Source organism: Lutra lutra, chromosome 11, assembly GCF_902655055.1.
Source record: "Lutra lutra chromosome 11, mLutLut1.2, whole genome shotgun sequence".
Classification (NCBI taxonomy): domain Eukaryota; kingdom Metazoa; phylum Chordata; class Mammalia; order Carnivora; family Mustelidae; genus Lutra; species Lutra lutra.
The window spans coordinates 20,162,787-20,185,714 of record NC_062288.1 but is presented as its reverse complement, the minus strand read 5'-3'; the positions used below and the strand labels follow the sequence as shown (position 1 = coordinate 20,185,714).

General features: G+C 42.2%; 1 protein-coding gene across 3 annotated transcripts in view; it reads left to right on the top strand.

Annotated features, from left to right (window-relative positions):
* LHFPL3 (LHFPL tetraspan subfamily member 3) overlaps window positions 1-22,928 on the top strand; it is a 578,471-nt gene that overhangs the window by 403,877 nt on the left and 151,666 nt on the right. For all 3 annotated transcript variants that reach the window (XM_047695493.1, XM_047695496.1, XM_047695494.1), the window contains exon 2: window positions 2,758-2,994. In XM_047695493.1, the coding sequence (XP_047551449.1) occupies window positions 2,758-2,994 (237 nt within the window). The remainder of the gene's footprint in view (window positions 1-2,757; window positions 2,995-22,928) is intronic.

The following is a 22,928-nucleotide window of genomic DNA, read 5'->3' as shown; positions in this document are numbered from 1 at the left end:
GTCCCATTTTAAAGATGAATCTGTAACTAGATTTGTAATCTTGGGCAGTTGTGATATTGACTTCTATAAACTATATTTTTGAGTATACTGTCGAGGTATTATAATTCATTTATTCATTTTATTTCCCCATTCAAGCTATTTTAGTGCTAGCTATCTACGAGGCAGTTTTAGGTGCTAAGAGTATGGTGGTTTACCAAAGTTTCCTTCCTCAGAAAGCTTACAGTCTGTTAATTGAAATTCTTGTAAATAAGTAACAAATGTAAAAATCTACAAAGATTCTAAGTAGGTACAGTCAGAAGCTACAGGGAATTTGAGAAGGCAATATTTTAGGTCAAGAAGAATTTGAAATGTCTTGCTTTGTGGATGGTGTTGGATTTGACTTCATCATTGAGAGGGATTTAAGAGTGGACCATTTAGGGACAATGGTGGCAAATACTCAGCAGAAGAAAAAAGAGAATGATCCCAAAACTTGGTGCATAGGCAGGGAGTCAAGTGTGGCTTAACCCAAGTGAAATGGAGAGTCTAAAGGGGACGAAGACTGGGAAAGTAAGTGGGGGCTGGATTGTGGAGACTTTGGAGACCTAAGATATCTTCAGTACTGGGGGGAGGAAGGGTGGAGCCACCAAAGGTTTGGATCATGATGGTCTCAGTGGTCATATGTGATCTGGATTAGAGCGAGGTGAACCGAAGGTAGAGGGAAGTTAGGGTTCCTTTTGAGATATAAGGAGGCATAAAGGATAGTGTCCATGATACCTTCTTATGCAGAGATACTGCATATATACTGTTCTGTAATATAACATGAGACCCTAAATCCAAGTTCTCCCAGGCAGTCTTCCTTCATGTCAGCCCTCTTGGTCTCTGTGTTATCCACATCTGCCTGTAGAGTCATGCTCTTGTAAAAAATAGGAAATCAGGTGTCCACTGCTGGCTTGTTCAAGAGGTAGCAGCTTGCTAGCTTCAGGAATTGTTTGACCCTGACCATCCCACAACTCTATGTTGGTTGTGATATCAGAGTCTTCTTAAGGGACATGCCCTGGAAACCATCACCTGCCTAGATGCATAGCCCATGCCTCCCTTGTAACCCCAACATGGTAATGTTGTCCATCCCGTTACTGATCTCCTGGTTGCTCCTCAAACACCCCAGGCCTCTTTGCAACCCCAGGGCCTTTGTACATGCTGTTGCCTGGAACATCTTTCCCATCAATTTCACAGGTCAGTGCCTTGTCTCTTTCTGGCCTTAGCTTAAATGTCACCCCCTCAAGAACCCTTACCGTTACTCTTTATCTAAGCCCTTTGTTTCTTTCCTACCTAGGACTTCAACTTCCTACTGTTTTATTTGCATGTTACTTTTTTTTTTTTTTTTTTGGCCTCTTTCCCTGCTAAAATGTAATATATACCGTGTCTCTTTTCTGGATTAGTGTGTCTCTAGCGCCAAGAACTATGTCTGGCACTCCATAAGAAATCACTAATATGTAACTGTTGAATTAATGAGTGAATGAATCAATGAATTAGTGAATTAATGAACATACCTGTTGAGAAAGCCCTTTATAACCTAAAACTATCCTTCTTTATTCCTGAATAATTATAAACAGAGTGGCAACAAATGGCCACTTTTCTTCCATAATCAGCCCAGTGACATAGTCTATAAAAAATGTTCATAGGATTCTCATAGTGATATTTGGGAGACAGAATATAAGTATTCTGCTTAAATTCCTGAATTTTCCTTAAAAATTCTGGTACCACACCATATTGCAGTGTTTTTCAGCCTTTTAAAAAATGAAATAGGGGCACCTGGGTAGCTCAGTGGGTTAAGCTTCTGCCTTCGGCTTGGGTCATGATCTCAGGGTCCTGGGATCGAGCCCCACATCGGGCTCTCTGCTCAGCAGGGAGCCTGCTTTCCCCTCTCTCTCTGCCTGCCTCTCTGCCTACTTGTGATCTCCATCTGTCAAATAAATAAATAAAATTTTTTTAAAAATTGAAATAGAGATTAGAAAACATCAGGGTGCATTGCATCTGCTAAGTATAGTTTAGAAAATCTTTTCAGTGTGTGTGTGTGTCTGTAAGGAGGTTCCAGTGTGAAATTATTTTTTACCATGACTCAAAGTCAATATACACTGGGTATTTTCCATGTTATCCTAATCCCTTTATCTGGCTGCTGTCGAGCTCCTCAAAGCCAGTGTTGAATTGTCATTCTACAGTGTTATGATTCATTATGGCTTGTTTGCAGTGGAAGCCTTCCCACAAATGAACACCAAAATTCAATTTTTTAAGTATTTTCTTAGAGATCAACATACCTTAACCTCTCTCAGAATGCTAGGTTTGCAGTAAAGAATGTTCCCAGAGCTGCAGGACTAGGCTGCTTTTAAGGAAACCAGGAGAAAAACAAACAAACAAAAAACAAATATTGAGGATAGGACAGTGGTAAGATTTGCTATTCTTTCAATCAAGAATTTGAGGGGCGCCTGGGTGGCTCAGTGGGTTACACATCTGCCCTCAGCTCAAGTCATGATCTCAGGGTCCTGAGATGGAGTAAGTTCCAGCTCCCTGCTCAGCAGGGAGTCTGCTTTTCCCTATCCCTCTGCCGCTCCCTCCCTGCCGCTCCCCCCTGCACTTGCTCTCTCATGCTCACTCTCAAGTAAATAAGTGTTTTTTTTTAAAGTCCAGAATTTGAAGCAATGATTTGACACACAGTAGCAGTATTTGTTAAAATAACATTTATGTTAACTATTTTTTTTTCCTTTTCTCTCTCTCTCTCAGCTGCCTGCCTTGTGCTCGGCTGCATGATTTTCCCCGATGGCTGGGATTCAGATGAAGTAAAACGGATGTGTGGAGAAAAGACAGACAAGTACACTCTGGGGGCTTGTTCAGTCCGCTGGGCGTACATCCTGGCTATTATTGGGATTTTGGATGCCCTGATCCTTTCGTTTCTGGCGTTTGTGCTTGGTAACCGACAAGACAGCTTGATGGCCGAGGAACTGAAGGCAGAAAACAAAGGTAAGATTGCTTTGGGGAACTCTTATCTCGATGCCTTGAGCATGTCAAGTCCCAGTGCTTCCCTCGTGGGTCTAATTTGCTGCATCTTCCAATGCTGTCTGGTTCACAGATGTTCCCTTAGACTCAACTCAAGAAATTTTACACAGTTGAAATACAGTTTGTATTGAAATACAGTTTATACACTTTACATTTCTAAGGCTCTCAGAGTCCATTATTATTTAAATGTATTTTTCCATTTCCAGTTTCTTTTTCCCTCCCTAAGTTAATGGCTATGATGTAGCTTTTTTTTTTTTTTGGTCTGCTTGATTAGTGAGAACATCCTCTCCATGTATTTCTGCCATTTTCCAGATTGAAATAAAATCCTGGGGAATCTCACAAAACCATCTAGAAACATCTTTATTAAGCTCTTCACAATCATTTTATTTGAATTCAGACTCCTCTCAGAGAGAAGGCAAGTTTTGGCCCTAAATACTTAGGGGTTTCAACAGTTGCCTAATTAACTGAATTAGAACGTGTTATCTGGACGGTGAAAAGTTCTGTTTCTTTTCAAAAAGAAAATGGCTTCTGAAACACAAAGTAGAATATAAAACAGGACAATGACCAGTAAATGATATGTAAATATTACAGTGTGCGTTCAAAGTAGCAAGTCCTTAGTAAAGGTACCTCTCCATTTTCTTTCCAGACTTTTAAACCAAGTGTTTGGGGATAGTTTGGGAATAGAATTTTACCGTCTCTGTCTGTTGCAAACTTAGATTTATTTCACTGTTTTGTCTTGGTTATTTTTAACTTTAATACTTTGGACTTACATCAGCGCCTTCAATTGAGTGACTGCTGCCTCTAGTTTTTATTTCTGATTGCAAACTAAAACTATCTTCGAATTCCAAAATTTAGCTTACTATTTCAAGTAGTTGCTAACTCCAAAAACTCTTCACTGCTTCAACAAGCCTCAAATAGAAGTATGTATTAGTGTCTACAGGAATGTCACATGTAATGATAGTGTAACAAGCTTTATATTTAGACCAGCGCTGTTGATGCTTGTAAACTATGAACTATAAAGAGAGAAAATCAAGAGGTCTGGGAAAGCACAGTCATCCTTGAGCTCTTTATCTCCCTAATTTATGGACAGAAGACATACTAGTTTACTTGGTTTCATCAAAAATATTCTAAACATGGGGCAGCTGGGTGATTCGGTTGGTTGAACGTCTGACTCTCGGTTTCGGCTCAGTTCATGTTCTCAGGGTCATAGGATCGAGCCCCGTGTCAGGCTCCTTGCTCAGCATGGTGTCTGTACCTCCCCCTCTGTCCCTACCCACGTGCATACACACGCTCTCTCCTTCCCTCTAAATAAATTGTAAAAATTAAAAAAATATTCTAAACATAAAAATCTTTCACAAGGGTGTATTGCTTTCTAAAAACAGAATTACTTCCCTCTCATGGTTGTACTTTCTAGATTTAAAAAAAAAAAAAGATGATACAAAGATAATCATTATACTTTTAAAATCCTGTTCCAGATTTAAAGTACTTTCACCTGCGCTCATTCATTGGAACCCTAGTCCGGTCTTTGTAATCTGGTGGGTGTACACAGGTCTCTGTCTTGTTAGTTTCACTTCAAAGTTAATAAGAATAGCTCAATATTAGAATAAATTGCCTTTCCCTACAGAATGAATTCAAGAACACACCACTCAGTTCTGCAGATGTTGATTTCTACCACCACCTAGTAATAAACCGAAGTGCTATTTGTTCACTGTACAATTTAAAATTATCCTGAGAACATTTAACTTTCCAGACCTCTTTTGACCCCCAAAAAAGGAAGTTCAGAAAATGTTTTAAACATAACAAAACCAGGAAGATCTTTTAATTGGCAATTGAGAATTCTAACTTCTGTCCACGTATATGAGTGACAATTCTGAATGCATGCTTCAGAAAGAAATGGCTAGGATTAGAGGACAGCCCTCAACAGTTCTCAAAGTGGGTCTCTTCTTTCGCTGGATTCAGTTACATGTGGGTGTCTGATCTCTTCAGTTGAGGTTTTCATTTTTAAAAAACATTTTCCACTCCAACACCTTGGTAAAAGTGTGGATGGAAAAGGAAGTGAAAAGAAACCAGCACAGGGGCGCCTGGGTGGTTCAGTCTGTTAAGCGTTCAACTCTTGCTTTTGGCTCAGGTCATGATCTTAGGGTCATGGGATTAAGCCCCACATCAGACCCTGTGCTCAGCAAGGAGTCTGCTTGTCCCTCTCCCTCTGCTTCTCTCTCTCTCTCAAATAAAAATTTTTTTGAGAGAGGCCAGTATAAGGTCTGGGGACTATCTCTGCATGACTTTTCCGTGTTTATCATCTTCGTCTGTTTGTATCACACTTGCGTGAGTCCCTAGTTTCTTCCATCTGGTTCTGAAGGACACAAATAAGTAGTGGTTCATCTTTATCAAATGGGACCCAGTAAAGTAACAGAGAGCATCAGGCCATGCTGAGGAACATCTCAGTTGTACCGCATTCTTATTCCACAATCAAATTCTTTCCTCTGAATTCTGAGAACATATCGGCAGCTCTATTGTGTAGAAATTTCAGATCCTCCTCCGATAGGGTCTGTATAAGATCAGACTCAAAAGTGTAATCAAACCTACATGTTCCTGAGGAATGGTACAAGACTCGTCAAAGCTCTACCAAATAGCCTTTAGGGTTTGGTATTATTTAAACACTTGGTTCAGTGTTGAAACCTCCACAGTTGGATTGTTCGGGAGAGCACCAGTCAATGATTGTGTATGTTTGTATATGAACAATTTTTTTCAAAAAAAATTTTTTTAAAGATTTTATTTATTTATTTGACAGACAGAAATCACAAGTAGACAGAGAGGCAGACAGAGAGAGAGAGGAGGAAGCAGGCTTCCTGCTGAGCAGAGAGCCCGATGCGGGGCTTGATCCCAGGACCCTGAGATCATGACCTGAGCTGAAGGCAGAGGCTTTAACCCACTAAGCCACCCAGACGCCCCTCAAAAATTTTTTTTAAGATTTTATTTATTTATTTGACAGAAATCACAAATAGGCAGAGAGGCAGCAGAGAGAGAGAGGAGGAAGCAGGCTTCCCGCCGAGCAGAGAGCCCGATGCGGGGCTCGATCCCAAGACCCTGGGATCATGACCTGAGCCAAAGGCAGAGGCTTTAAGCCACTGAGCCACCCAAGCGCCCCTGTGTATGAACAATTTTACTAAACAGTAGTTCAGTTGCTTTCAAGTGCGTGCACTAACCAAAACTACCTTCGCTGTTACTCTCTATAAATCCTAAGGGGGGAGATCTGATAAGTGGAGAAAACTTGTAAATATGAAGTCGATTATATTTAAATTGGTACTTTTACAATTTGTATGGATACATCCATACCCCTTTTCACTAATTAAAACTTTTTTTTTTCACTATTCTTTTTCTATCCCTTGGTAGCGAAGGCCTCCTTTGGATTTTAGAGCAATGCAATGAGATAGAGGCCACTCTAGCTCACAGAATTTTAGCGAAATTTACTAATGCCACGATGCTTGTGGTATCCTAGAAGCAGACAATACCGTATCTCCAATCTTGGCTCAAAAGAGTAAAACATTTCTGTGTTCTGATATACATTGTATTACTATACACACTTTAATACCTTTTACAATCTTCTTCTAGTTTTATGGTCTGCCAATCATCCTAACAACCTACATCCTATAATAAATAGCAGGGGCATTATGGAGAGACTAAACCTACGAGTGGAGCATATGCCTCCCATTCCAAGAAGTTTGTCCCGAGGAATCTCATGATAGGATTTTATCATCTTTTTGTGACATTTATAATTAATCTAACAATATACTTCTCTGTATCTGGAAAAGCCACCAAATGCGTTCAGGTGTGCCATGTGTCACTACAGTAAGGATACTGCTTACGTCTATGAGTCCTGCCTAACACCCTCCCCAGTGGATAAAACAAGAATCACTGTTACATAAATCCTAGACTATCCTGAAACAGGAAAGGGAACTCCATTCTAATTGTTGAACTGTAGTCCACTCACAGATTCCTTAAGGGAATATAGGATGCTACTGAGCCATTAATTAATGATCACAAAGGTATGATTCAAAGGGAACGAACACAAGGGGTAGGTACACAGGTGAGCTCTCTACCTGGACAGACCACCACCTTTTGTGATAAATTTCCCGGAAACTCTCTCCAATCCCATGAGAACTTCTCCCTTCAATACCACCTGCAACATTTCTTAAGCATTTCCCAGGAGTGCAACAATAATTGAAAGTAGTCTCTGCTGAAATTTGTCACAAATTATAAAATGGCATAATTGGAATAAGGGAGTTTGGACAGAATTTCAACCAATGGAAGGCACCAACTTTGAAGATGCAAGGGTTGTCTTAGAACTTCTGTGAGATATTAAGTTAATCATCTATGTTGCATTATCAAAGTCCCACAATATTCTGTCACGGGGCGGGGGGGCGGGCGCAACAAAAACTCCACTGTAAAACAAAGAGAAGTGAAAACTATTTAAATATCCAACTAACTTATACAGGAGTTATCAGGTGTGAGAAAATTCGACTGTGCATGTGGGAAGCCAGCCCTGCAGGCTGTGTGCCGTCCCTGGCTCTGGGGATAAGAGCAGGTAGGCAGGTGTTCATTCTTGTTTGGGAGCTCAGCAGCATGGTTTCTCAATGAGCCAACAACAGGAGGCATTTCACCTTGATATGCTGCTTAATTGCATATTTTAACACACTGAACCGGGGAATCAATTTAATTATGTAAAATTAAAGTTTCATCCAGATAAAAAGGATTTGAAATGAGAGCTTCATTTTCCATTTCTTTCATTAATTGTGAGAGGATAAATAATTACATTTTCCAGAACTCCTGTGCCACAAATATCTCTTTTCCTTGTCAGACACCGTTCATAAAGAGGTATGTTTCTGCATTTGTGTATATGGTCTTTGGAATTGCTTATCAGATAATTGGGTCCTCTCATGAGCAGTTTTAAAGTCACTCTGTCTTCTAGCACTTAAACTGCAAATGAGAAAACATGATTATCCATTAAGAGGTGACTCTAGCTACCATTTATTAAGTGGCTTAAGCTCTTTTTAATGCTATAATAGGCGGAGTTAAATTCATTTTACTCAAATCGCTAATTGAGAAACCATTCAGAATCTTGATTTAAAGGTCCCACAGATGTCCTGCCACAACCACAGTGTGAGTGGCAGTGTGGTGTAGTGGAAAGAACGTGTGCTGCCTGAAGCCCACGTGGTCTCCGACATTCCCTGAGAGCCCTGCCCCCAGATCTCAGTAGGTCCAGAATGAAGCTTCCTCCTGCATAAGATTCAAGGTTGTCAATGGCACCTGCTGTTTCTTCCAGCTCTAAAATATTCTGATTCTGGGGACACCTCCAGAGTGTCTTTAAAGATGGTCCAAAGGCAATAAGAGCTCCTGCCTCAGAGCAGTGAATATGCCAACGGCTCTTAGGAACTTGTTGGCAACATAAGGGTAACTAAGAGAAGGAAACGATGAAGGTCCAGGGGGAGGAGCTCTAGGACGCCCAGGGTGTGTCTCCCCGAACAGCGCTGTCACACCCCCATCACTCACACCACCAAGTGAAAGGAGTCAGATTTAGAAACGCTGGCCAATGTGCCTCCTTGCCTCACTAATTCCCACGTTATTTGATGCCTGTGTGGACACCTTGACAGTGGACAGAGCCCTAGATCAGAGAGAAAAACTTTGTCTCTGGTCTCAACTCCAACAAAAAGGGTCATTAGGACTTTGAGCAAGTCCCTAAGAACCCAGAACCTCAGTTTTACGTTCTTTAATGTGAGAATAATAATAATACCCAGGTCTGCCCCCGTGGGATTGGGAAAGCCCAGTGAAAGCATGTAGGTAGACACAATTGATAACCAAAATGATCATTACTGATCATTTATCCTGTATGACTTATTTCATCTTTGCAAGAATCCTGTGAGATAGCTATCATTATCCTACCTTTATACATCAGAAACTGAAGCTCAGAAGAATTAAACATTTTATCTAAACTTCATAGCTGGGAGGGAATGAATCCAGGGCTCAAACACAAGTCATTTTACTCAAACCTTCAAGTTTTTTCTACCATACAAGATGGTGAAATCATTTTTTTTAAGATTTTGTTTATTAGAAAGTGCACAAGCAGGGGGAAAGGAAGAAGCAGACTCTCCGCTGAGCAGGGAGCCTGATATGGGACTTGATCCCAGGACCCTGAGCCGAAGGCAAACACTGAACAGACTGAATGACCCAGGCACCCCAGAATCATTTCTTAAAATACTCTGATTCGATTGCTTTCTAACGTGACCAATGAGCCCTGTACAAGTAAAGAGTTTAGTCTTACTTTCATTTGGTAGCTTTTAGATAACGTTAATCAAAAATCTAATCTACTTGAGAATAGACTACTCCCATGTTGGTACACGGTATATCCATTGTCATTTGTCTCAAGGTATTTTTTCATTTCACTTGATTTCTTCTGTGACCCACTGATAGTTCAGTAGCCTGCCGTCAGTTGCAAAAATGAGAAGCAGCCTTTGAAACTCCTCCTACTTCTTGACTCCATAACTTTGTGGGAACCTAGTGAGGAAGATCAGGAAGCCCTGGCAAAGAGTATCAGCCTTTTGAATTAAATCTTTAGTAAGGCCATAGTGAACCCGTGAGCCCCCTGTTTCTCCGTGGGGTTAGTGTTGAACAAAGTGTTCGTGATCGTCATTCTTATATTACCTTTTCACAGTCGACTGCAATGAGCCACCTTGAGACTCCATCAGCTTTTAATGGCTGTCCCTGCCTAGATTCCTTTCTGCCTTGCTGGATTCTTTCTATGGAATCTCCTATGGGGTTTCCTCCCTACTTCTGCGCTCACTCTGTAGGTTATCTCATTGGGTGCCATGTCTTGAGGAAACCATACTAATGACTCCCAGGTTTAATACACCGGCACCTCTCCAGGGAACTCTGGTCTCCCCTAACCAACTCCTACTTGATATCCTTTCTGAATATCTACTGAGCATCTCACACTTGACATGTCTGAGCCCCTGATGTTTCTTCCCCCCAAAGCCCCCACTTAGCACATTCTTCCCCATCTCAGTTAACGACTACTTTATCCTTCCAGCTGCTCGGGCCAAAACTTCAATCACTCTGGACTCCTCTCTTTGTCTCATGACTCACATTTAACCCACCCAAAAGTCATGTTTGTTCTACCTTCAAAATACAGCCAGAATCCTCTGACTTCTCACTCACCACCCTTGTGGCTGCCATCTTGGTTCAGGCCGTCATTGTAAGACACTCCCACGTGGGTTCGCTGGTGCCACCCATGCACCCTTTTAGTCAGATCTCAACAGAGCAGCCACGTGAAACTGTGAAAGGTTGAGGCAGACTGGGCCTTTGCTCAGCTCAGCACCCTCCAGTGACTGGATGACCTTACTCAGGGGAAAAGCCAGAGTCATTCAGTACAGTTCCAAAGACCCATGCCCATTTGCCTTTGTCTTTGCCACTCTGACCTCCTCTCTGTTTTTCTCCACATGTCCTCTGCTCTGGACATACCAGCTTCCTTGCTGTTTCTCAAACACACCAGGGAAGTCCTATTTCAGGGTCTTCATGTTTGCTGTCCTGTCTGCCTGCTATTTTCTTCCTCAAAGCCACAGAGCTTGCTCCTTTGTTTCCTTCAGGTTTTACCCAAACATCGCCTTCCCAGGGAGGTGTTCCTGGCCAGCCTCTCTAAAATTTCACATGCCTGTGCAATCCATCTAACCCACCAAATAGTTTGCCTCTTTGTCTTATGAATTGTCTGCCCCCAGAAAAGTTCCACAAGGCAGGGAGTTTTGTCTGTTGTTCACTACTTGTATCCCCAGTGCCTGGAATCATGCCTGGCATCTGTGGGCCTTCAGTAACCATGTGCTGCATGAGGGAATTATGGAATGAAAATGCATCTATTCTGATTTCTCTCTTATGAGATTCTTCCATTGTTGCACAATTCTTAACCTCAGGAAGTTTTGGTTTTGGTTAAGTTAAAATACACCTCCTTATAATGTCTACCCATTGCTATTCCCTCTTATACTTAAAGCTATTGGCTTATGTAGAAACATTCCTCATGTCTGTAATGGCTAAAGTTGCACATTGACCAAACAGACCAGTTCCCCGTGTCTTGTTGGACATCTGGAGACATTTATGTGGTCACTGCTGCCTACTACCCACCCAAGGCACCCTGGTAGAGTGCCACCCTTGGGAAGAAGAGGAGAGCCAGGACATCCGAAAGTGTGGTAGAAGGAAGAGAATTCCATGGCAGTCACTCATGAATGTGTTCTGGAGATTGTCTCCTTCAGCTTATCCTCCATGCCTAATGGTAATCTGGAGAACATCTGAGTTTGCAAGATTGACTCCAGTCCATTCAACAAACACATGCTGAGGTCATAAATGTACCATGGTGTGCTCGAGGAGGGAGCTCTCTCTCTCTGACCATTACCCAACCTCAGATGATACCCTCAAAATCAGTATATTCCTCTCAGCCTTCCCTAGTTAGTGGACTTGCAAGCAGAAGTGGTTTATGACTCGGAGGGCAAGCAGTGCTGACTTCGAATGCCCCATCATTATCTACTCTACTCCAACAGACAAAATGATTTTGATGTCTCAGTGATCTTTTCCATGCCTGAGAAAGGATCTCTGGGTATTTTTTTTTTAACTTTTTTTTTTAATTTATTTTCAGCATAACAGTATTCATTGTTTTTGTACCACACCCAGTGCTCCATGCAATCCATGCCCTCTCTAATACCCACCACGTGGTTCCCCCAACCTCCCAACCCCCCTCCTCTTCAAACCCTTCAGATTGTTTTTCAGAGTCCATAGTCTCTCATTGTTCACCTCCCCTTCCAATTTCCCCCAACTCCCTTCTCCTAACTCCCCATGTCCTCCATGCTATTTGCTATGCTCCACAAATAAGTGAAACCATATGATAATTGACTCTCTCTGCTTGACTTATTTCACTCAGCATAATCTCTTCCAGTCCCGTCCATGTTGCTACAAAAGTTGGGTATTCATCCTTTCTGATGGAGGCATAATACTCCATAGTGTATATGGACCACATCTTCCTTATCCATTCGTCCGTTGAAGGGCATCTTGGTTCTTTCCACAGTTTGGCAACCATGGCCATTGCTGCTATAAACATTGGGGTACAGATGGCCCTTCTTTTCACTACATCTGTATCTTTGGGGTAAATACCCAGTAGTGCAATGGCAGGGTCATAGGGAAGCTCTATTTTTAATTTCTTGAGGAATCTCCACACTGTTCTCTAAAGTGGCTGCACCAACTTGCATTCCCACCAACAGTGTAAGAGGGTTCCCCTTTCTCCACATCCCCTCCAACACATGTTGTTTCCTGTCTTACTAATTTTGCCCATTCTAACTGGTGTAAGGTGATATCTCAATGTGGTTTTAATTTGAATCTCCCTGATGGCTAGTGATGATGAACATTTTTTCATGTGTCTGATAGCCATTTGTATGTCTTCATTGGAGAAGTGTCTGTTCATATCTTCTGCCCATTTTTTGATATGATTATCTGTTTTGTGTGTGTTGAGTTTGAGGAGTTCTTTATAGATCCTGGATATCAATTTTTTGTCTGTACTATCATTTGCAAATATCTTCTCCCATTCCGTGGGTTGCCTCTTTGTTTTCTTGACTGTTTCCTTTGCTGTGCAGAAGCTTTTGATTTTGATGAAGTCCCAAAAGTTTATTTTGGCTTTTGTTTCCTTTGCCTTTGGAGACATATCTTGAAAGAAGTTGCTGTGGCTGATATCGAAGAGATTACTGCCTATATTCTCCTCTAGGATTCTGATGGATTCCTGTCTCATGTTGAGGTCTTTTATCCATTTTGAGTTTATCTTTGTGTACGGTGTAAGAGAATGGTCGAGTGTCATTCTTCTACATATAGCTGCCCAGTTTTCCCAGCACCATTTATTGAAGAGACTGTCTTTTTTTCCACTGTATATTTTTTCCTGTTTTGTCAAAGATTAACTAACCATAGAGTTGAGGGTCCATATCTGGGCTCTCTACTCTGTTCCACTGGTCTATGTGTCTGTTTTTATGCTAGTACCATGCTGTCTTGGTGATCACAGCTTTGTAGTAAAGCTTGAAATCAGGTAACGTGATGCCCCCAGTTTTATTTTTGTTTTTCAACATTTCCTTAGCGATTCGGGGTGTCTTCTGGTTCCATACAAATTTTTGGATTATTTGCTCCAGCTCTTTGAAGACTACCGGTGGAATTTTTATTGGAATGGCATTAAGAGTATAGATTGCTCTAGACAGTATAGACATTTTAACAATGTTTATTCTTCCGTGGATCTCTGGGTATTTTAAATATTAAATCTGCTTGAAGAAAGGAAGGAGAGGAGGGAGTAAAAAGTGGAGAATCCTTATATCACCAAGTCATGATGTCTAAGATTTAGCCATACCAATAAATTTTCAGCCCATATTCCAGCATGACTTTAAATGAAGTCTTATAATTAGGTTAAAGCCAGCTTTGTCCTCCCACCCCCACCTTCTCTTTTTTAACAGTAACATCATGAGACTTGAAAGTGGGGAGAATCATGACCTTCAGAGACACAGCCCAAGCTTATGGATTTTTTTTTCCGAATTATAGATCTGTGGCCAATTCCTTTTTCTTTTATAAGGCTGGATCTTATTTCAGATCTCTACAGTCTGGATAGCTTTGATAGGCACCTCAATATTTGAAGTTTATTTGTGATCGATTGTCTCTTTCTAAATTTGTTTTTTTTTTAACCTGTAATAAGACTTGCTCATTAAAGTAAACTGCTTTTAGCTCAGGGCAAATCTGTTGTCTAAAGCCCATTAATCTACACTTGTAAACCACAGATATACCTCTGAAAATTTTGTCTCCAGCGTAAATATACCAAAAGTAGTTTATTTTCTTCCTGTTTAGATAGTTTCCCAGCCATAAACCCCCATAATTCTATCTATCCTGAAGCCTCTGGTTCTTTTCCATATGCCCTATCAGAGAAGAAGAGGTACCAAGTGAAACATTAGTGTTCTTGACTTAATTCTAGTTGAAGCTCTTTGGGCCCCGGCTTTCTTATACGGACTTGTTTTTTAAGGTGCATAAATTTATTTATTTATTTATTTATTTTTTGGCAGAGCAGACGTTTACACTCTTGTTACACGTCCATTGGTTCCATGGGAAGGTCAAAGAACACCGTGAAAATGTTACCTGTCACTTGTCCCTCAGAAAGGAGAAGCACAGTTGTTGTTAACATCTGGCAGGGCAGATAAGAACACAGAACCAAGAAAAATTCTGCTGAGATAAATAAGTGTGGAGATTACTTGCTGAAATAGGTGTTGCCTCTGTAATGCTTCATAGAACATAGGATTCCCCAAAAACCACAAATTTCATTTTCTACTCTGAGTCTTAAGAACAAGGACTATGTCTTAATTTATCGGTTATCTCTGGTGTCGTAGATCCTGGGACATGGTGAGTGCCGAATAAATGCGAGCACTTATCGTGATTTTCATTGCCTCAATTTGATGGAAAAAAAAACTGTAAATATTTAATGAATGCCCCCACTTCACATGAAGAAGTTTGTCCCTTCTTTGATTGCAAAGGAAATAAATTTGCCTACACGTTACACACAGATACATATTTTAAAAGAATCATGGAGTAGAATGTTAGAGATACTGTAACTCTGCCACTTTAGGCCAATCACTGCACCTCTCTCAGCCTTGTTTCAACCTCCACAAAAATGTCCTGTGCACTTACCTTGTGCCAAGCAGTGGCCAAAACTATGGCTTTCAGTTCAGCAGGCCTTTATCATATGCCTCAAGCATGTCCAGCCTAGTGATAGACACTGAGAGTTCAAAATGAGTGGGAGAGGGACGCCTGGGTGGCTCAGTGGGTTAAGCATCTGCCTTCGGCTCAGGTCATGATCCCGGGGTGCTGGGATTGAGTCCCGAACCTTGCTTGGTGGGGAACCTGCTTCTCCCTCTGCCTGATGCTCCCCCTGCTTGTCCTCTCTCTTTCTCTCTTTCTCTGACAAATAAATAAAATCTTTAAAAAACAAAACAATGAGTGGGAGAGGCTTTGCCCCAAGTCTCCCCTTTGGGGAGGACACTCAGTGTTAGGTGTGAGGTTATATTTCTGTGGCCCAATCCTAATCTGATGTCTGTGGCCTCACCATGCTGTTGAGTGAATGGGTGAGTGAATTCCACTCCCTGACAGTTGACTTATTCCAGCACCAGTGAAAGATGATGCCTGTGATAAGCAGAAACCGCTTCCCAAGGACAATTAGACATACAAGATTTCATCCACTGAAAAAATCAGCTGTGGAAAAACATTTGCGAGTCTATTAGTATTAAATAAACAGAAGAAGACCCAACTATGAATGAAATGAAAAACAGGATCAATGTAAAGCCAGGGACAAGAAAGGTAGGGGAGATGGGAAGTTTTCTCTTCTTATCAGAGCATTCATTGTAGAGCAGCCTTTTTAAAATCTAAACTCCAGAAATGGCTTTGGGGAGAAGTCACTCTTAACGGCCAACACGATCCCTCTTGAACCCTGGCTTTCCAGCCAGTCAGCCTGCTGATACCCCGCGAGAGCTCTGTTTATATGCATCTCGCCAATGTTTTCTTCCTGCTTCACTGCACACCTAACCTGGGCCTCACATTTGATGGGGAGGAATAATCAGTTTGGCTGAGAAGATATCATCTCCCTAACTTACCTTGACGGTGTCCCCTTTGACGAGGTGCCTGGAATAATCAGGAGGCCAAGTGCGAATTCTGGCAGATACCCTGCTATGCCGTCTGCAAGTCCACGTGCTGTCAGCGCCCACAGCATGAGTGAAGACATCATCAAGAGATCTGGAGGGCAGAGGTCGGCACCTGTGGTGTTTAGTGTCAGCCCCCCTCCACACACATGAATGTTCTAACGGAGCCACTGGATGGGCTGGTGAGAAGTACAGGCAGGGACAGCTGGAGACAGCCCAGGTGAGGCTGCAGCCCTCATACCAGGTTAGCATCTCCAAAGAGATTCAGCTATCCTTCGTCCCAGAGTAGGCGACAAGCCCAGAAGTCCCACGAGCAAGCTCCATCTGCTGACCTGAGAGTTCCTCTCCAGAGGCCAGCCTTTCGGTGCCAGCGTACAACACGAACCAGACGTCCTCTGACCATTCAGGGGGAGAAATGCCATTGTCTGGTCTCCAGCAGCTTTGTTTCTAGTTCACACACAAGAAAAGAAAAAAAGGTTTCCTCACCTTGGTAAGGGGTGGGGTACGAAGATCACTTGTTAATCAATGCAGCTCTCTCCAAGTCCCTTTTTTAGGAAGATTTTCTAGAAGCAGGAGCAGCTGCTGTTTTTATTTGTTCATTTCTGTCTCCTTTATTATTCTTGTGGATTTTTTTTTAGAGTGCAGTTGACACAAAGTGACACACAGTGTTGGGTATACACCTAGTGACTTGATAAGTCTGCTTTATGCTACACTCCCCACAAGTGTAGCTGCGATCTGTCCCACCGTACACGCTCTGATATTACCTTTGACTCTTCGCTATGCCGAACCTCCCAGTCCCATAGCATTCATTCCGTAACTGGGAGCAACTGGGTTTTTTTTGTTTTTGTTTTTTAGTCAACTGCATGGTAGACTCGATATCTTCAGATGTGGAGTGATGATGACCTATTGGGGATCTCCCCTGGGGATCAAGCTAAGGGGGCATTGGGATACAGTCGTAGAGGGAGGGCTTGTAGAAGCAGAAATCATGTGTGATTCTGTCCAACCATCTGGAGAGATCTGAAGAATATTTCAGGGCTTGGGTCCCACCCCAGAGGCTCTCATACATTTGGTGTGAGGTGGTCCAGGTATGAAAACTCCCCCCGAAAATTCTGACATGCAGCTGGGGTTGAGGACCAATGGGTTCACCCAACACCCTCCTTTATTTTTTCTTTCTTTCTTTTTTATTAACATATAATGTATTATTTGTCCCAGGGGTACAGGTCTGTGAATCATCAGGCTTACACAATTCACAGCACTCATCGCATCACACACCCTCCCCAATGTCCATAACCCAACCACTCTCTCCATACCCTCCCTCCCTGCTCAGTTTGTTTTGTGAGATTAAGAGTCTCTTATGGTTTGTCTCCCTCCCAATCCCAAGTTGTTTCATTTTTTCCTTCGCTACCTCCCAAACCCCCCACTCTACCTCTCAAATTCCTCATATCAGGGAGATCATATGATAGTTGTCTTTCTCTGATTGACTTATTTCACTCAGCATAATACCCTCTAGTTCCATCCACATCTTTGGAAATGGCAAGATTTCATTTCTTTTGATGGCTGCATAGTATTCCATTGTATATATATATACCCCATCTTCTTTATCCATTCATCTGTTGATGGACATCTAGGTTCTTTCCATAGTTTGGCTATTGTGGACATTGCTGCTATAAACATTCGGGTGCATGTGCCCCTTCGGATCACTACATTTGTGTCTTTAGGGTAAATACCCAGTAGCAACACCCTCCTTTTACAGATAAAGAGGCAAGGCTCAGAAAGGGAAAGTAAAGAGCATCTCATCAGCTTGAATTATTATCATTAGAAATTAGCGGGTAGCCCATAGCTGAATTTCCCTCTGTAACAGGCTAAGAAATCACTGCTGATCGAGTTCCGTTGCTGCCTTTTTTGGAGAAAGCTCTCTCCCAGCCCTGGGAAATTGATAGCAGGTGCCCCTGCTAGCTCTGTGAACGTGTGCATGCCTCTCTAATCCTCAGTGTCACCACTAGGACATTTCTAGAAACTGCCTTGCAGAGATTTTGTGAAAATAAGGTAATGCCTGTAAACTGTCACGATCCCTGACCCCTATCAGCTGTGGTTCTTTCAAGAGCTTTGATTTTAACTGACAGACATATATACAGTGCTTAGTCCACACCGGGTTCCCATGATGCAGAGCACAGGCCCCTCCCCTTCCCCCCGGCTCTTGTCTCTGCAGCCCCGTGTTGTCCTGATGACGGCCTTAACTAACGTCCAGAGATTGCTTCCTCTACATGCTTAAATATGACTTGGTCATCTGGTAGCTTTTTTGAGTATTTTTAAGAGGACTGCTGAGGGGTGGTTGGTTGGTTGGTTGGAGGTTTGGTTTGGCGCGTCACCTGCCTACAGAAGCTCTACAGAACTCGGGGTGAGTTGGGGGGGACTCCCGTGTGCATTTGCTGCCCAGCGAGCTCACACCGTGCAGCTGGGTCTGCACATTCCGTGACAGTTACCAAGGAGAGCCCTGGATTCCCTGATGAAAATGTGACTCGCTCCTTACAGTGTTGCCTATTTTCAACCTGGCTCATAATGACTCCATCACTGCATTGCTGGACAGATGAAGGGCAAGCCAACCCACGGCCTTTAAAATGTCTGGGAGTGGTATTTTTCAAAAGAGAGGGATTCCAGCCATATTCTCCGACATCCCGCAGAAAGTGGAGAGAATATGATCACTTCCGTTCTTTCACAGGGTTATAAAAATACAGTGCCATGAGGCTGGCAGGTCCCTGTGTTTGGGTCAGAATACGTCTTTATTTCCCTCACTATAAACACGGCAAATAACATCCACATATCAAACCAACATAAGAAATAAAATTTTTATTTGGAGTTAAAATGAACTGTGAGACTCTTCCCTCATTATGCAAAAAAAGAAAAAAAAAGCCATTTTTCTCTGGCTGTGTCTCCTTCTGCTCTCTGATGTGATCCTGTCCCTCACCAGCTCACTCATACCCATTACCCACTTGCCTCATCATTATTATTATTCAAATAATAATAACTCTCTGGGAGTAACTGTCAGACTTCTATGAACCCAGTATTTACCTGGGATGGTTATTTTAAATGGAATGAACTCACCTGGGATGTTTATGTTAAGTGAAATGAAATTTTGGCATCTCTGATATTTTATTAATTAACTTTATTTTTTAAAACTACTAGTTTTATGTTTATAGCAAAACTGAGGAAAGTACAGAGAGCTCTCACATACCCTTTCCCCATACACACAGCCACCTCTACCGTCAACATCTCACATTAGTGTGGTCCCTTTGTTGCAGTCGGTGAGCCAACGTTGACACTGAAGTCTGTAGTTGACGTTAAGGTTCATACTTTGTGTTATACGTTCTTCGGGCTTTGACCATTGGAATCTTTATTTTTTAATAAACACATTTAGGTACATGTGATATAGTTGATTTGAGGACCACACCTTAAGCAACACTGCTCTGAGTCATTTGTAATCATATTAGGACTAAAATTATAATGTAATGATACAGAGGCTAGTGACCATAGGCAGACCAGCACCTTTGCTTCAGAGTTCCTTTTCATAAATATCGTGGCTGTATTCCATGTGTAAATAGGCTCTATTCCAAAAGTTTACTTCTAGATTGGTGTTTTGGAACTCCGATCACATGCTTTTTCATAGAAAGTATTGATGTACACAACAATCAAATTCTTAGACCTGCCCTTCAAACCCCACTTCATGGGGCACCTGGGTGGCTCAGTGGGTTAAGCCTCTGCCTTCGGCTCAGGTCATGATCCCAGGGTCCTGGGATCGAGCCCCGCATCGAGCTCTCTGCTCCGCAGGGAGCCTGCTTCCTCCTCTCTCTCTGCCTGCCTCTCTGCCTGTCTGCCTCATGATCTCTGTCTGTCAAATAAATAAATAAATAAAATCTTTAAAAAAAAAACTCATTTCATTCATAATGTTACAGGACTAAGGTTATTTTAGCAATCACATTTCAAAAGGAAGCAGGAGAAATTCATAAAGTTAGTAGACAAAAATATTTTTTTAAAAATCTTTGAGAACTGGAGGTATGATAGGATTTTTGAACAAAACTACAAAGGTCGAGGTGCCTGGGTGGCTCAGTGGGTTAAAGCCTCTGCTTTTGGCTCAGGTCACGATCCCAGGGTCTGGGATCAAGTCCCGCATCGGGCTCTCTGCTCAGCAGGGAGCCTGCTTCCTCCTCTCTCTCTGCCTGCCTCTCTGCCTACTTGTGATCTCTGTCTGTCAAATAAATAAATAAAATCTTTAAAAAAAAAAAACTACAAAGGCACAAGCCTTAAGGCAAAAAATATATATTAATTGAATTACATCAAAATAGGACTTCTGGGAGCACCTGGGTGGCTCAGGTCGTGATCTTGGGGTCCTGGGATGGAGTCCTGCGATGGGGGTCTCTGCAACAGGAAGTCTGCTTGTCCCTCTCTGATTGCCCCTCCCCCACCCATATTCTCTCTTTCTCTCAAATAAATAAATAGAATCTTAAAAACAAATAGGACTTCTGCTCATGAAGGACAACAAGGACAAAGACTAGGTGACAGATTGGGAGAAGTCGTTTGGAATATTTCAAGCCAATGAGTGTCTAGACCCAGGAATTCCTCCAAATTAATAAGAAAAAAATTAAAATCACTTACAAAATAAGCAAAGATAATGAATAGACACTTTGTAAAAGAGGAAGCTCAAAAACTGAACTAGCATATGAGGAAACGTCCCAAATCATTGGTAATTAGAAAATTGTTAATTAAATGAGTTGTCAACTTAGACTTTTTAGGCTCACAGAATTTAACAAGGTAACAGGTGCGGATTTGCTTCCATGCATTGTTAGTGGGAGTGTGGACTGAAGCAACTATTCTAGAGAGAGATCTAGTCCAATTGTTAAACACACCTGGTGACACGAACAGTTCTGTTCCTGGATTTATACCCAGGAATTTCTTACTAGGGCCCTAAGGGACAGTGTCTGAGGATGCTTACTAAAGTATTATTTGTGGTGGGGAGTTGCAGAAAATCTAGATGTTCATTATGCAGGGATGAATAAATAACTTGGGATGAGTGAAACTCATACTATTATATGGCAGGTCAGAGACAATAGATTAAATGAACACATAGCAACATGGATGGATCTTTATAAAGTATGCTTAATGAGAAAAGGGAAACAGAGTAAGATAGGTAATATTGTTTATATAGGTTAAAGCTAGTGCATACCAAACAACTATCCACATTGTGCAAAATGTATTCAAATAAAAATGTATATTTTAGGGGCACCTGGTTGGCTCAGTCACTAGGGCATGTGACTCCTGATCTCAGGGTCGTGAGTTCAAGACCCCATGCTGGGTATGGAGCTTAGTTTAAGGTAGGTAGGTAGAAATAGATATATATATATTGGTTGCCTGTGGATGGGGGAGCAGAATGAGTGGGAAATGGGGATAAGGGAATTTGCCAAGAAGAAGCAGCACTTCCAGATGTAAAGAATGTGGGCTCTGCCTTCAGACTGCCAAGGTTCACAACTTCAGCTTCACCATTTACCAGCTGTGGATCTTGGGCAAATCATTTAATGTCTCTTAGGTTTGTTATGCATAAAATATAGATCATATTATCTATCTTACAGCAGCACAGTGAGGTCTAAAACCTATAACCCAGGTAATGAACTTAGCTCAGTACTTAATAATACAATCCTATCATATCTCATAATAGAACTCCAGCCTTATTGCAAGGACTGGCTGTGGGAACATAAGTATTTAAGGGTAAGGGGCGCTTGCTTGGCTCAGTTGATTGAGCATCCAAATCTTGATTTTGACTGAGGTCATGACCTCAGGGTCTGAGATCGAGCCTCCCTGTCAGGTTCTGTGCTTAGCACTGAGTCTGCTTAGGATTCTCTCTGTCCCTCCCCTTGCTTGCACTCTCACTCTCTAAGTAAAATAAATAAATCTGTTTTTTAAAAAAAGAATTAAGGGTAGGAAATAGAGCTGGGGAGAAAAAGGAGATGGGAGAATGAAGGTTGTATCGGGAAGGGGATGATTAAGTTTTCCATGTTTCCCAAGAGAATCTCCTAGTTGGCCTTATTCTTTTCTCCTGTCCCCCTCTTTCCTCCCCTTATTTTCTCTCGTACTTCCCCAGAATCACAGCAGGTCCCACTCTTTGCCCCCAATGACAGAGTAAGGTGGGAAAGAAGCCCAAGGAGTACAAAAGATGAGGACCTGGGGTGTGGAGTGAGGAGATGAGAAAGCAGGGAACATATCATTTGATTTTTGCTGTGTATAAACCATCAGTGACTTAAGAGCATCATGTATTACTCCTGACATGTCCATCCATGACCTGGTGGTTAGAGCTGGTGGATTAGATTTGTCTGGGGTATTTCTGCTCCACATGTCTCTCATCCTCTTCCTGGAACTGATAGGCTAGGATGTCCTTCCGGTGGTGATGACAGGGGCACCGAGAAACCAAGTTCAATAACAGCAGGACTTCTGAAGCCTCTTCCGTGCCACAACTGCTAACATTCCATCGGTCAAAGTCCATCATCCTGGGTGGGGAATTGTACCCCACCCACAGGAGGAAGGCACAGCAAAATGATTAGACAAAGAGCAGGGAAGGATGAAGAATGGGAGCCATTGAGGCAATCCACACAGGGAGCCACATACTTAGGAGTGACCAGAGAGGGGGAGCACAGCCTCACTGGAAAAGCAGGAAAACTGAACATCAGGCCTAAGAAGGTCTCGCAGGTACCAGGAAATACCTATCCATATTATGGCAGAAGCCCCAGTGACTAGTGTAGTAGTCATCTTAATACTGTCAATTGGTAACTAAGAAATGATAGGTCTTACTATGGGCCACGGGATGGAACTCTGTCTTGAAAGAAGCAGACAACTGTATCAATAGTGCTGTTTTGAGATTTAAAAAAAAAAAAAAAGAAACGAAAACTCTCAGAGCACCTGGGTAGCACACTTGGTTGAATGTGTGGTTGAATGTCAACAATGGTTGAATGGTTGGTTGAATTTCCAACTCTTGGTTTTGGCTCAGGTAGTGATTTCAGGGTTGTGAGATTGAGGCCCATGTCCGGCTCTGCGCTCAGCATAGGATCTGCTTAAGACTTTCTCCCTCTGAGGTGCCTGGGTGGCTCAGTAGGTTAAGCCTCTGTCTCTGGGTCAGGT